General features: G+C 34.8%; 1 protein-coding gene across 3 annotated transcripts in view; it reads right to left on the bottom strand.

Moving 5' to 3' along the window:
• Positions 1 to 816: 816 nt before the first annotated feature.
• The window catches only part of LOC139134636 (mitogen-activated protein kinase 14B-like), a 29006-nt gene continuing 13989 nt past the window's right edge, over positions 817 to 15833 (bottom strand). The window contains exons 3-10 of one of the 3 annotated variants that reach the window (XM_070701584.1): positions 15057 to 15227; positions 14290 to 14367; positions 13548 to 13662; positions 11729 to 11800; positions 11196 to 11275; positions 10633 to 10885; positions 8860 to 8957; positions 817 to 5416 (exon numbers count right to left, since the gene is read on the bottom strand). In XM_070701584.1, the coding sequence (XP_070557685.1) occupies positions 8899 to 8957; positions 10633 to 10885; positions 11196 to 11275; positions 11729 to 11800; positions 13548 to 13662; positions 14290 to 14367; positions 15057 to 15227 (828 nt within the window). In that variant the 3' untranslated portion in view covers positions 817 to 5416; positions 8860 to 8898. Of the gene's footprint in view, positions 5417 to 8859; positions 9864 to 10236; positions 10886 to 11195; positions 11276 to 11728; positions 11801 to 13547; positions 13663 to 14289; positions 14368 to 15056; positions 15228 to 15833 lie in introns of those variants that run through there. The other 2 variants (XM_070701583.1, XR_011552823.1) reach the window with 2 other exon arrangements.

The raw sequence follows: 15833 nt of genomic DNA on the forward strand, positions 1-15833 counted from the left end.
TAACTATTCTAACACCACTGTTGAAAAAGCCAGGTGCTGGTACATATCTCTCAAATTACAGACCTGTATCAAAGCTTGTTGAGCAGGTTGTCGTTGACCAATTAACAGCTCAAATGAAGGCAAATGCGACGTTACCTGTGTGTGTTTTTCTCGAGGGTCTATGAGCAGGGTAACTTCTGACATATTTCAGTGTATGGGGAAACAACAGGTAGCAAATTTGACAGCCCACAGTGTTGTTGGATCTCAGCACTGGCTTACACAGAGTGGATATTTAAACATTGCTCCACACTATGAATACAGGCTAAATTTGGCTTTGACAACATAGTTGACAACATATTATCTGAGTGATAGATCGCAAGAGAAATGAAAAGTGTGATATAAGGTTTGGTGTTCCACAGGAATCTGCCTTGGACCTGTTCTGTTTACAGCTTATTCGAGTAAATTGTTCGAAATCATAAACAAAATTAATTATACAGTCACGATTATGCAGAAGATATACATCTGTTGAAAGTGTTTTCACTGAGAGCTGATAATCACACCAAAGTACTTGAATGCGTATAAAACTGTGTTTATGATTTTCAAAATTGGATGTTGAAACATTGTCATCAAAGGTCTACTTCTGTTCAATAGATTCTAAACAACACACTCTGCTAATACTCCTACCAGACAAACAGTATATTGTGTGCCAATGTATTTATAACCCACAGCCTGGAAAGTTGTTACGATCTTCCACTGAAATTTGGATGATCCCCCAACAATGTCAAATGCAGTCATGTTCACTTCACACATACAAAATCAATGGCAGACCAGAATACATTATTTTCCAAGATTTTTTTAATATCAAAGAAGTTGCTGTTTACAAGTATTGCATGACTGTAAATCAAAAATCAGCAAAGTTACAAAGCTACATTTCAAAGTGATTTCATTTTAAATTCATTTATTTCAAAAATGGTCCATTCATCAGTGACACATAATTACTATTACATACCTTACATGTACACACACTTACTATTGACAAACTAAACTAATTTTCAAAGCCATAGCGTTTACTGTAAACTATCATAGCGGTGCTACACTACTCCAACCCTGCCACAGATATTGCTATGACAATCTTTACTCTGTAACATATCACATTGCATCATTTTAAGTAGCTAGCAACAGTGTCATAGCTATGAAAGTCCACAAGCGTCCTAATATTGCTGCAATATTAAATTTTGTCCTCTGTAACTAGCGTAAATCCTACAGTTGACTTGCATTGTGGCATGAAGCACGTTGCCAAAAATGTGTTTCACATACAGTTCTTCACAAAAAAATACAGACTATACAAACCACATCTACTGCATTACTCATGGCACTTAAAAAAATTCAAACCCCCTTCACAATCAAGCTTTAGTATAACCTAGCTGTTGTCAATGATGTGAATAAGACCAACAAGACAAGGTGCTGGGAGCTGGAAGCATTTGTCAAAACAAATTGTGCTGTATTTAGAAATCATAAGATGAGTTGATATGTTTACATCATTAATGGCAGTAACAATCATTGAGAGACGGTCAGATAGGGTAAATTAACCCTTTCACTGCCAAAATGTGGCACAACACCATTCCTTTCTGCAGGACAGTTGGAGTTTATCAATGGATAAGGAAGTGTACAAGTTCAATTTGCAGAGATGATAGAAAGATGTGCTCAAGTATTACATTTTGATTCAACACAGTAATAACTAATAAACGGGTAAGGTTACAATTATTGGTTTGATGAATTCTTTCATAAGTTCTTTTCAAGACTGCAGAAACAATTTTGGGACTCTGAAGATGAATGAAAAAGTTTTTCAATTTTCAAGATGTGGGTAACTAAACTCTGCATTCTTTCTTCACCAGGTTTTTATCTGATACTTAAGTCAGGTAAAATTTCAGAAAAATTTCTGAAGAAGCCTGAGGAGACATGGCGTATTTAAATTAAGCACTTGAAGTTTTAACACAGCTCTCTTCCCTCTCCGTCCATTTGATTCATCAAATGTTCATGAGAATCCAATTACAACCATAAAACCATTGTCATGAGTAGACTACAGACCATTCCTTACGCTAGTTACTACTATTGGCAAACAGCAGCAGAAAAACTAAACCGTCTTTTACAATCATTGTGTTGTGAATAGAATGCTGTACCGCATATATCTTATTATGATGAATACAGGATGTTATCAGGGTGTGTTCGGTAAAGCAATTGACACCTCCACTTCAACTACTGCTACTTTGCAGGTCTTATAAAGTCATTCTAGATATTAGATTTTGCATATATTAGTAGGAAACCAATCAACATAGAATCACACCTGTGACCTTGACCCAAGATGAACCAAACTGGAACAACTAAATTTCCTCATTCTAGTATTCATACATTTGAAAGATGAGTAAACATAATTATAACCAAAAAAAAAGCAATATGTATTGAGTGCTCTGTGCACATGTGGATGCAGTTACATTTCTTTTCAAGGTGAATGATGCATGCATACAAGTACATGACTAGAAATTTGTATTTATCTGCAAAGACCATGTGATACAATTCACATTCATTTTGACTTCTTCTTTGAATTACAATAAATAATTTTTTCTAAGGAATTTATCGAACAAAACACAAGCTCTGGTACAAACACTTGTGCAAAGTAGTGCCATTCCTGATTACAGGAAAGGATTTACCTTATTTCTCATCTAGCGGGCAAACTTTTACATGTATATGAACGTGGAATAAATAATTTTCCCTGTTGAACAAAATGATTTAATACTATGCTGAACACTGTAACCTTTGTTTTGTAAATGTAAATCACTTTATGAACTGACATTGTACACATTCAGAAGCAGAATCTAAACAAGAAGGTTATATTTCTCAAAAATTTACTGATGTAATTATGTATTTCAGTTAGCTGAGGTTTCCAGTCATAGTGCAATGTAAAATAAGAGATCAGAATTGTATAATCCATGCAATACAATTGTACAAAGTGAGGTGATATGAAGGAATATCTTGTAGTCTATTGGTCATGTGTTGTGATGTTGGTAATATTGTGTTGAACTGTTTATTATGGAGTTCACTATCCAATCAGTGTGCTTGGTGGATATTATACGTTGGGGCATGCAAACTAAAGATTTCATGAATATTTATTAATCAACGGTCAATGACTTGAAGGTGCCAGAGTACCATGTTATACTATATTATTTTAATTAAACATTCTGGGGTTTCATCGTGTAAGTTTTGTGCGTGTGATGACTAACTGTGAATTTGAACAAGATAATGCCATTTACTGTTTGGAATGACTGTTTGTACTGTGGAACTCTTTCTGAGATCTGCTGGTTATCAGCTTTGTAGCTCAGATCAATGAATCTAAGATCACAGTCCTATCACCACTGTGGTGATATTGTACATGTGCACTTGATTAATGGATATCAGAGTAACTGTATGACATAGAAAACATGTAAAGACCACTGGATAACCCCAATATAATAGTTCTGGAGATCTGCAAATACTAGGCTGATTTCCAAACCCTGGATGTCCAAAAGTTACCATCAGATATTACAGGCATGCTCACAGTTAGCTAAGTGACACGCTGAAGTGATGCTTATAATTTTACAGCAAATTTTTAATACCTGACACCTGGCTCAACATGCAGAGACAATGACAATATAAAAATACACCATTTCAACAGAGCTAAACTGAAATTAAAAATGCATTATGCAATGTACTTCTTCCAAACATGCGACAATTGTGATCTTGGTGCTGATTAAATTGCTACCACCCTTTGGTTAGGTATTTACATATATTTTGGCTCATTTAAAAAAGGTGATTTGACAAACTTCAAAATTCTGAAGAGAAAAGATTGTCTGACATATCCCAGCAATATGTAACTTTTTGAAAACAGATGGCTTTTCAGCTGTACCAAATATCAAACTTGACAGCAAACTTACAAAACCTCATTTTACAAACTACTATCGTAACATACAAAACATGTTCACACAGACAACACTATTTTTGCATAACAACTATATACCTTGTTTTCCTAAATCACTGACAATCTATTACATCAATTGTTTTGTTGAATCTTTGGTGAAGTTCACAATTTTACATTGCCTTCAGTTTTAGACTAGTTCACTTCAAAATGGCACGGAATCCATGACAATGAATATCTGTGGTACAATAGAACAGTTGCAATTTGACACCATGGCTATCAAAACTGCACACCATGCCTGCTAAACCTCATTCAAGTTTCCTTCATATGCATTACATAATAAGGTGCAAGAGACACTGGTAAGTCTTGTTGATATCAAGCAATTTACAACATAGAAAAAGTTGAAATATTCAACTCAGGACAAATGCCTTCAACAAAGACCATCAACAGCATAAAACACTGCACTGATATAACTTGCAATAGATTGGATTTTCCTAAAAACTCAATTGGTTGATTCAATACAGATTAAATCCAGGTGTTTGATAATAGAAATAAAGGCAAGGGCCTCAAAAATGGAGCAGCATGACATTTCTAAGCAGTACAAAAATTGTGTATTTGTTAATATTTTGAGAGCCTAAATCCCATCTTAGGTTTTGATGGTCATTTAAGGTAGCATGCGCCTCAAAAGTGAAAGACTGAAACTCTTGCCCAAACTTTCCTCAATGAAACTTCTAACTGTTCTCTTACCAAATCAAGAATAAATTTGGGGGTCATCGTCCAAAATTTGGTGCTAGAGAAACAAATTCCCAAACATTTACTATGTAGAAATATAACACTGTCAATTTTTGAAAAACTGAGATAGTAGCAATTTTTCTTATGCCAAGAGCTTTACTATGACCCAAACAAGTGGTGTACCAGAAAAATAATGAAAAAACTGAGAGATTGAATATCTGTCCCCGAGGCGCATTCTACCTTTAACAAAGTCATATTTCTGTGATGGCATAATGTCGGTACATTACTGTCAGTCTTAGTGTCCCCTGACAATATGGAGATCGGAAGTTACAGAAAATCTTATTCATCAATTTTTGATAAAACATAAACCTAAAAGACTTCAAAAAGCAAACTATCACTGGAACATTTCTTGATTTTTCCGAAAACATAAAATTCTGTGATACATTTTTAAATTAGCTTACGCAATCTGTACCACAACTGGTTGAGAACAGGACATAGACATTGATTTGGGCAGATCTCTACACTTATTGTGAATGGAAGTGAATTAGATTTAATACAAAAACCACAATAATTATCTGCTGAAAATAGCCTATAACTTATATTACACTTATATACAAAAGATGGTGGCCGGCAGTAGAGTAAGCACTAAGATCATTGCTATGGCACTGCCATGGTGACGTTGTTGTTATTGAGATTCCACATCTGCCATTTCGACATGATTCTCTGAAAAATCTTTGACAAAATTGTACACAAGCTCTGCAAGGAAAAATAAAGATAAAAATCATTTGAAAATATTTACCAGTACCTCCATGTTTTGATAACATTTGATAACATTTGATGACATTTGATGACATTTGATAACATTTGATAACATTTGATGACATTTGTAAGTGATATTACTAACATTTTTGGTCATGGTTAGACATTTATGGACAGGCGTAAGTTGATTTGTCTCTTATCAAGGAATGCCTGTGTTCAATTTGTCTTTCAGTTATTTCTTTGGTTGTATTCATTCTTACTGATGACCTGTCACACTGACAGAGGGCATGTGTTACATAAATGGAAGAGTGGAGTTATCAGATATCAAATCTTGTCACCAATAGAATGTAAGTGGTTGAGGGTGATAGGTCAAAGATGCAATCACATGTGACCCTTTTTAACCCTGTTTAAGGTGGGAATCTGCATGGTGTCAAAGGTCACCTGGGGTCAAGGTTCAAAGGGTTAACACACTAAATTGTTGGAAACATTAAATTTACATTTTCTGAAAAATCACTTTGCTTGACATTGGACACATAAACATTTGACACTACTACCATAGAACATGAAATGATTTACAAAGATACAAGGGTATCAATGTTTAATTTCCACAGCTAGAGTTTTGCAAAGAAAAAGTTGATAGAAATCATATGTTTCTTGGTGATTATTTCAATCAATCAAGCAAGGAAAGTTGAGGTTTCATGCTTTCTAGTTAATACAAACCTGTTCTAATGATTTATAGAATCATTCTCTAAATAAAGATTGACAAAATAAACAAATCAATGTGGTAAATGAATTCACCATGACATTACATCATGCATAGCATTTCTAAACAGTGGCTGTACAAAGTCATACGCAAAGTGACAAGCTAATACAATTATACCATCTCCACATGTTTGTGTGTAGTTTCATTAATTAAAAAGACACATGTATCAAGGTACATGCTATGATTCACACAGACTTTTTACACAAACCAAAAATCAGATCTCTTTTTCTGAACATCACAGCACAACTTAACAAGCATTGTGGATACCACTATGATGCATGTTACATGTTCCCAATGACTTATCCCCTTCACATGGTTTGGTTAGCATTTTTAAAGTTCTAGAATGACTTGACATTACTGTTTTCATTAGTGATTGAGGGAGAGGGGAATGTATAACCAACACCTTTCTCCTTGTGAAAATGAATTGTAGATGCACACATTGACACATACATACTGACAGGCTCTGCGGGTAACAGCATACATCTGATTGTAGGTACTAGTTTAGTATTGCCAAATAACTCACACTCCCTGAAGTCAGGCCTTTGCAGGGGATTAGGAAATCGGTCTTGTGAAATTTGCCAAATGTCCTACCCTGTTGGCTAAAGCAATCTTGAAAATCACCATCAAAGACAATCCCCAACATTTCCCCATGCCAACACCATTGGTCTGTAAAACTCTGGTAAAACAGACTTGGGACACCAAAACTGCTCACCCCTTAAACTCAGTTTTATGGTAAATCCCGTCAAATCTCAAATTTGCCCTGTGTTGGCCAAAGTGGTCCCTGCCACTCTTGAGGATTACACTGACTGCTGCATAACCCAGACAGAGAAAGCCAGTATGTTGTAAGACAATATGTACATCTCCTTTGCAGTTACTGAAGTGTATACTGTTTGCTAAACACACAGCAATTCACTTCCAGGTGACTCTTTAAATATATACTCCCATTTGTGACCTATGACCTGATGGATTGTACAATGACACCTTGGGACCTTTAACTTTGCTGCACAGTAACAACACAACAAGCCTTTACCACAATTTGCATGACTACTCTTTGATCAGGAAATCCATAGGCAAAAATTGTGGAGTTGCATACATCACAAATGAAATGACAACCACGTTTACTAAACTTGTGTTTCATTGTCACTATTTTATACAAAACGTGAATCACCTCAGTTTCTGCCTCATTTATACCCAGGTGAAGTAACTACAAGATATACAGTAGAGAAACGAGTTTTGGGCATGTTGTGTTGTTTTGGCATTTGGGCACTGTGTTTAATCTTTGCAACAATATTATGCATCCAATTACCAGGGCAAATTTGATGAAAATGCAAGGTTTGTGACTGTTAATAAGTTTCATTCAGATCAGTAGATGTGGGTTTGACATGAAAGTTATATGAGATTTACACTGGGTTGGTTTTGTGCATGTTGACGTTATTCTACCATTATTGTGCACTGGCTTGTCTTATCAGTATCTGACAAAGGCACATGCTCCAATTGGTTTCTTGTTTATTTATTTCTGTGTTTTGCTCCTACACTAATATTGTTACTTTTTGATCAATAACATTCATGACTTGGCCACAATTGTACTGTTGTAGCAAAAACATAATAGCATCACCTAGGGACGACACGATTTTGGGTAGCACATGTACCACAAATGACACAAATTAATGGTGAGAAACAGAATATTTGAAAAATTATTAAATTACAAAAATTTCTGGCTCTGCCCTCTTCTTGTACTTTTAATTTGTAATCTCTGATATTACATTTGTTGTGTTTCAGTGGTGGAATATACTGTTCCCTGATTGGCCTAAATATAATCAGCTAATTTTGTTGCATCATATCATAAGTCATTTTGAAATAGATGTAACTGTTTTAAAGAGCTGGGCCTTGTCCAAAATCACCTTTTATAAGACATCACCATGTTCCTGATTATGGAAACAGAGACTATGAATTATCAAAAATGTTTACATCCAAAGGCAGTACACAACTTGAAAGTAAAAGTTTTAAACCTTAGCTATTAGTTTGCTCCAAGAATCATTAAATAATTCTCTTTCAAAATCACAAATAGAAATCATGATTGACTTTGCATATCCTTTCTTTAGTGAAGTAAATTATTTCAAAATGAACCGCTCTTCAAAATGGCTGCCATTCTGCCATTTCATAAAACTAGGGAAATACTACAATAAACTTCACAGAATTAGACAGAGAAAACTTTGGAGTCTTTGCACTTTTCAAAATGAGTCTGCAAACAACTGTTAGATTTTGTGAGTTCAAACATCTGTTTTTCTACCATACGCTGAAGATTCCGGATTTCTTTCTCTGTAGAGAGCCAATCTGAAAATTGTCAATGTTGACTTGTACGAAGCCATGTCATACTTCTGCAACTAATGTCTCTAGGTATACAGAACTCCATTACCTGACTCTAAACAGTATTTCAGTAGATATAAAAACATATGCACGATGAATAGGCTGATATCGATGTTATACAGGCAGAAGCAATGACTAATGTACATGGCACAGTGTTAGTGGGGTTGATTAGTGGGTAGCATTACAATGGTTTTAAAAACGCAAGATGGATGTCATTGCAAGGCAAGCCACAAGGTGTACACACTGACTTATCAGTGCAAAAGGTTAGTATACTAGAAGTTGATATTTACTTTAGTGTAATGGTACCTACTATTTGAATGCAATCAACTAGTATGAAGTTCAAGATTGATTACAAAGGCTTGGGGTTTTTGACAGGATCATAGAACATAATTTCTTGGTGAACCAATCCTAAGATTAGAGGCAAGAACACGCAAGACAGCACAAAGGTTACGAATTGGCACAGATTCACATGAGAGTCACTACTTGACTGCGCTATTTTGTGAAAAAGCTGGTGCTCACAGCAGTGCTGCTATGTAGCATGGACTGCGCAAAACAATTTCTACATGTTCAGCCAGTGCATGCAGTGTTTTCAAAGATACAGTTAGCGGCAACTAACAGATCAGAAAGAGCTCTTTAAACATGGCCTCACATTTCAAGATGTTTTCATTCACTTTCACATCAAATTTACACTGTATTAGTCGATTGAAAATGTCTAAGCATGAACACTTACAACCCACTTACATCAGAAGAAGGGACAGGCACAGAAGAGCATGGTTTCAAATCATATATATCGTTTAGTTTGCAGGTACGTGGAATGTTTGAAAAGGGGATTGTACAATCATGTCAAAATGTTACATTTTATTTATTTCATTGCTTTTGCTAGCAAAATTCATTTCAATGACTGTTTCCTATTCAACTGGGTAAAAAAGAAATATTTAGAGAAAAATAGTTTGCTTTTCATTATCTGACAAAACACTCTTTCATCGAGCAATCACCATATGCTATTATCTTTTTAATAATGCTGTGAGTCAACTAAGTATGTAAAACAAGTTGAATGAAATTGTCTGTGGTCACTGAAAGTTTTATCTTAAATAACCAAAATCAAATTATTTTGTAAAGGTATCATCAGACAGATACTAAGCTGTCTCCTGAGTACATATCAACTTGCTCAAGATGTAGGTAACTGAAACTGCAGCAAACTAAATAGTAATCTGTTTTGCACAAGTTCACCATAAATAGAAAGGACTTGCCGAATAATTTTGCTTTCAAACTAGACGACCCTTCCATAAAAAACAAAAGCAGTTATCAAAAATGCTCACAGTATCTTTCTAAATGAACACATTGACAGATAGATGTTTTTTCTCAATTGTTTTGGTTGATATTTGGAAGAAATATCTTGTGAATGTAGTTCATCATGATCTGGCAAAGAATAAAGTATCAGAATCTTATGAAATGGTTTAAATCATATCTTTAGAATTATTGTTATGATCATAGCTGTATATTGGGATGTTGGTCAAATGAGGATTATCTACTCTAGCCCTAGTGGCAGGTACAACATAAGAGTAAAGCTGGTGTACCATACATGTTATATACCCATTTATAACACAACTTGCATTTCCTCAAAATATTTCTATGACATTGTGACATCTGGTGATATTAGTACAATTCATAAAGCAGGAGAAAAAACTCCTTTCTCACTTACAAAATAGGTAAAATATTGTCATAAGATGGCATTTTTTTACTGATGGTTTATCCAATTTGTAGCAACTGATTTTACTGAACTTTGATGAGCATTTCAATTCATGATAATGGAGTTTTCATCAGGGTAATCATAGATTTATACTTGAAAATATTTTAAATCATGATGGTATACATGTAATATCCACAAATAACATTTTGTACACAAAACTTGTTCAAAGACGTACGTTAATTACTCTTTAATAGGTATGTTAACATTTGGTTACTCTCTTTAAAGATCTACTAACTTGGAATCTGGAAAGGCTGTTCGGAACATTCAGAACAGATGTTAGGCTGCAACAAAAACTACAAATCTGATTTCACATAACAGTAGCCATTGACTTACCTCTCCACTCTGGGATTTTAAGATCCATGTTTTCAAAGCTATCATCATAAGGTTCGCCGTCTGGCTCATCATCGGGGTCATGGTACTGCGCCACGTAGGGGTGTTTTATCGCCTCGGCAGCCGTTATCCTATCATCAATGTCAAGTACCAACATCTTCTCCAACAGATCAATGGCTTGTGGGTTGGCTCCAACAAAGTACTCGCTAAAGCATCTTTGGACCATTTTTGGCAGTGATTTGATGTAGGTTTTAGCCTGTGTGAGTGAAAATTCATTAGGTTCAAGAGAGAGTTTAATAGTGAATATTGTAACGGGACATTTTATTGAACATCATGAAAAATGCATAACTGCCCTTGATGAGGAACTTTTGTAGATGTATTTGCAGAAACAGCAAAATCTGTACAATGTGTCTGCATCATGGTTGCTAATATCATGATTTTACAAGAAGACTCAAGTGACAACATTATCACAATTACAGCAATTAAAAGACAGAGGCCGTCCCCTGGTGGGTATATCACTCTGCTCATAAAAACCTGACTAGGAATAACCACAGGATACAACTTACCTCTTCACTCTTGATCTTTTCTAGAAGTCTATCGTTAGGAGTACCTACAAGCTTCATAATCCGCACTAACTGATCAATATCTATGGTTGCATTGTCAAAGGAAACAACAAAAGACAAAGTATGGATAAAAGTTAACATGGTCATTATGTATTTTGCAAATAGCTAAATTCCACATCACTTATAATTCGATGTCTACATTTTGAAATGAACAGTGACATTATGATGGCTATAACGTTCTGTGGGTGAGAATAGAAAACACAAACACAGATTTCTGTCTCTTCCTGCACCATGAAAATTTGACACTGTGTATTTAGACATGACCTCCATACTTCCTCTGTAATGTTTCATCTTTCTCTCCTCCCCAAACTCCCACAATATCCTTACATCCCTTTATAATCCCCCACCTCCCACAACATCCTCAAATACCAAACCCTTGACAACATCCTCACACCCAGCTACAATTTCACCACAGGAAACAACAATGTCATGTCAATGTTTTGGCAGCGACAGGTTTAACTAAAACCAAAGGATACGGTCACATCCAGGGAAGAGTGTTCTTGAGGTAAGCAACTCGGCCATGATACATCCAACGGACCAGATATCAACTGAAACAAAATTATCATCAAATTTTAATACTATGCAAGAAAAGCTATAGATGTTAAATCACTGTAGTGTGATGGACCAGAAAAACTCTTCAGGTGTCAACAATATTTGCGGTAAATGTTAGAATTTAGAACTGAACAAACAAAATATTGGCAGGCTATAAGAAAGTAATAACATCCTAGTATTAGCATGAGAGACAGATATGTTTTTTGAGTGACATCATCGATAAACTCTGCGACTTTACCTATTGAATCACAGATTCAGTTTCTTTTAGGAAAACTCAGAACTTTCTCAATGAATTCAATGACATGTCTGTCTGTCTGAGTAATGTGTAAATATTTGCAGAGCTATAACCTGTTTGATTTACTAAAACATAATCGCCTTCATATTTAGATGGCAAATAAAAACATAGGGCCAAAGTCCCTGAAGCTACTATAGACATGGATACAAAATTAAGTATTTCCTGACTGTATGAAATTATCTCACTAAGGTCATCCTAGGGACCTTTAAACCAAATATTAAATCTGTCTGACCGAAAAAAAAGGACCCAGCAGTTGACAGAGCTCTGCTGTGTTATGTAGAGAATAACTTTTTGTGACACATGTATTGATGAAGAAGGTGGATATCTTTGATAGCTCATTTCAGGATGGCCTGACCAAAAATGGCAAAATTAGCTGCAAAAATACAAAATTGAAGATTTCATCATAATTTCAAAATATTACATTAAGATAAAGCCTAGGAACCTGTATACCAAATATCAAAGCTATCAGATGTGTAACTTTTGAGAAACAAATATTTTGACCAAAAATGGCAAAAATTGACCCAAAAATACAAAAATTGAAGATTTCATCAAATTTCAATATATCACACCAAGACAACCCCTAGGAACCTGTATACCAAATATCAAAGGCATCAGACAAGTAGTTTTTGAGAAACACATTTTTTGACCAAAAATGGCAAAAATTGCACCAAAAATACAAAATTGCAGATTTCATCATATATTCAATATATCATATTTAGTTCACCTGTAGGAACCTGCATACCAAATATCAAAGCTGTCAGACGAGTGGTTTTGATGAAATGAAGTTTTGACCAAAATTGACAAAAATATTCTTTTGCATATTTCATTAAAATTTGAACAAATTCTAAGTTGGGTTATCCCTAGGAACCTGTATACCAAATAACAAAGCTGTCTGACCAGCAGTTATGAAGAAGAAGATTTTTTACCAAAACGCCTTTTTTGGCGCTAATTTGCATATTTTCAACAATATCAAAAAATTAAAAAAGTGGGTTTCTCATAATCATATTTTTCATCTAAACAACAAATATCAAATCAGTAAATATTGGGGTTCTCAAGATATTTGAGTGGACGGACGCCTCACAAACAGACATACATACATACATACATACATACATACATACATACATACATACATACATACATACATACATACATACATACATACATACATACATACAGACTGACAACGGACACCAGACGGATACCCATCGCAATAGCTTCTATAGACTATAGTCTATAGTAGCTAAAAAAACAACATGAATACTGAAGAGAAAGTGCCTGCACAAATAACTGTCTCTTTGAATGAGCATATCATCATATTGTCAAGACATGACAGTGTGCAGAACCAATGATTTAAACTGTAACAATAAAACCATGGACAGACTCTACCAGCGAAAATTTCACTGTGAGATTTGCAGAACAACAATAAAGAATATGAAAGTATGTACCTGTCTGAGAGTAGTGCATCCAATTTAACATGATTTCCGGCGCCCGGTACCAACGTGTGGCAACGTACCCTGTCATTTCATCATCTGCCATTCTAGCTAGCCCAAAATCTAAAATCTGTCAAGCATAGAACATCGTGAATCAGTGAATACGCCTGTAGTGAACTGCTACCACTGAGGTCTAATATAATACAATTAATATGTAGGTTTTAAAAATTAGAATAAAAAGTAACAACATGAAATACAAAATAATGAGAGTACCAATAAATGTAAAAATCTTGCCATTATCCATTTCCTTACTGACTCGTTTATACATTTATTTTTTACAAATTCAAATACTAACTGTGTCTCACATACCATGATGGACCTGGATGTGGTAATGATAATAGATATGTATATATTTTGCAAAACAAAACGTTACAAAGGGACGTAGATCCTAGATAAACAGCCACTATGAAAACTGTCCTGGATGGTATCCCTCAAGAGGAAATCAGTCTTTTTTATTTTCAAGTGAATCCCTGACAGTGAGACATCAAAATGCAAAATGTCAGAAAAGGCCATTTTGTAATATTTAAGGTAGGTGGAGGATATTGACTCAATTGTCTGATGACTTCTCATGAAAAATTCAGACAAAATTTTCAAGAGCATGATCAATTAATGGAGGAAACTTTTGAAAATAATCACACATGACTTTGTGGCTGTCAAAAGTACATGACCACTTCAAAAGTGTTTCAGTCTGCTGTACCTTGAGTTCACAGTCTTCATTGACGGCAATATTACTGGGTTTCAAGTCTCGATGAACAATACCCGCTGAATGCACATACTGCAAGATATAGAAAGAGACAGTGAAGAATTATCACACACAAGAGAAACAATATGTCTGATTTCAGATAAATATTTGCACAATATCTGCACTGTTACAAGAGAAGTTACACACAGAAAGTTTTGAACCATTAATCTGGTGGTACTTGTGTCGTCAAGAATCTGGTCCCCATTTCTATTAAACTGACATGTTTATTCTATGTATAATAAATGAACATGATTTGCCTTTTGCTGATCAGTCGAACTCTGTACTATCAAGATTTGATACAAAAAAATGTGAAAAGACAGATTTGTCAAGTTTCCTTGTTTTTAGAAATGTTCTCTATCCTTTGAAATTAAGCTGTGCACAAAGTTTATACCTATGCTAAAGATATGTCTCTGTAGACTTGCTCTTTTCAACTTTTAACAATTTTATCCCAATCATCTATCTTTTAACTCATGTTGATATCCCCTGTTATAGAATATAAAGTGTAATTCTCGTATTGATTTTTGTTTTTTCCAAATATTCTCTGAGCAGCATCTCTAATAACACTTTTAACTGGATTTTGACACTTTACAAAGGTCATTATCATTCTGCCCATATATTATCAAAATCAGTTTTATGTATGTAATGAATACAAGCGTTAGAAATAAAACTTTTTACACAGAAAAGCTTCTAAAACAATCGTTAGATTCAGAACAGATGCTTACCTTGAGTCCTCTCAATATTTGATAAACTAAGAACTGCACATGATCATCGGTCAGCTTTTGACACTTGACGATATTATTGAGATCCGCTCCCATGAGATGTGTTACCAGGTAAATATCTTGAAAATCTTTCAGCGATTCGGTGGGTGTAAACACATCCAACAAACCAATGATCTGAGGACAAATAAATTCAAAAAAGTTCCAAGGATATTGTAATACCAGAATTCTGTAGAGGCTTTGTTGATAATGTAAATACATACAATCAACTAATTATCTGACGGCAGTGAAACAATTTTCAGATAATGAAAAGACTCTCGACATTTACTTAAACCAATGGGCTGCAACTCTTTGTAAGTAATTAGCCTAAAAATATCTTCTAATTTTCTAAGGACTTCTTTCATAGTAATTCCAACCATTTATGCAGTATGATCTTTTACAGCGTTACATCAACATTCATTTGTTACTACGGTAAATCAATAATCAAATTGACATTTTTCATTTCACTTGAAATTTTTTGCCTTTTACGTTGTGGTCATATGAAGAAACACAGATACAGCTCACACAGTAGGGTGCCAAAGGTAGCCACAAGAACCTTCCTCACTATATGTGCATTTATCAAGGTCATTCTGTAACTTTTTTCTGTGACACTAAAGTCCCTATGATATTGCTATCCTGGTAATGCTTTGCATACATCTGAAAGCACACACTTAACCCTTTTCCTGCCAGACAGTAATAACTGCATCACTTCCCCATTAGCCAAGTCAGTAAAAAGCGGTATTG

The sequence above is a fragment of the Ptychodera flava genome, chromosome 6 (genome assembly GCF_041260155.1).
Source record: "Ptychodera flava strain L36383 chromosome 6, AS_Pfla_20210202, whole genome shotgun sequence".
NCBI lineage: Eukaryota > Metazoa > Hemichordata > Enteropneusta > Ptychoderidae > Ptychodera > Ptychodera flava.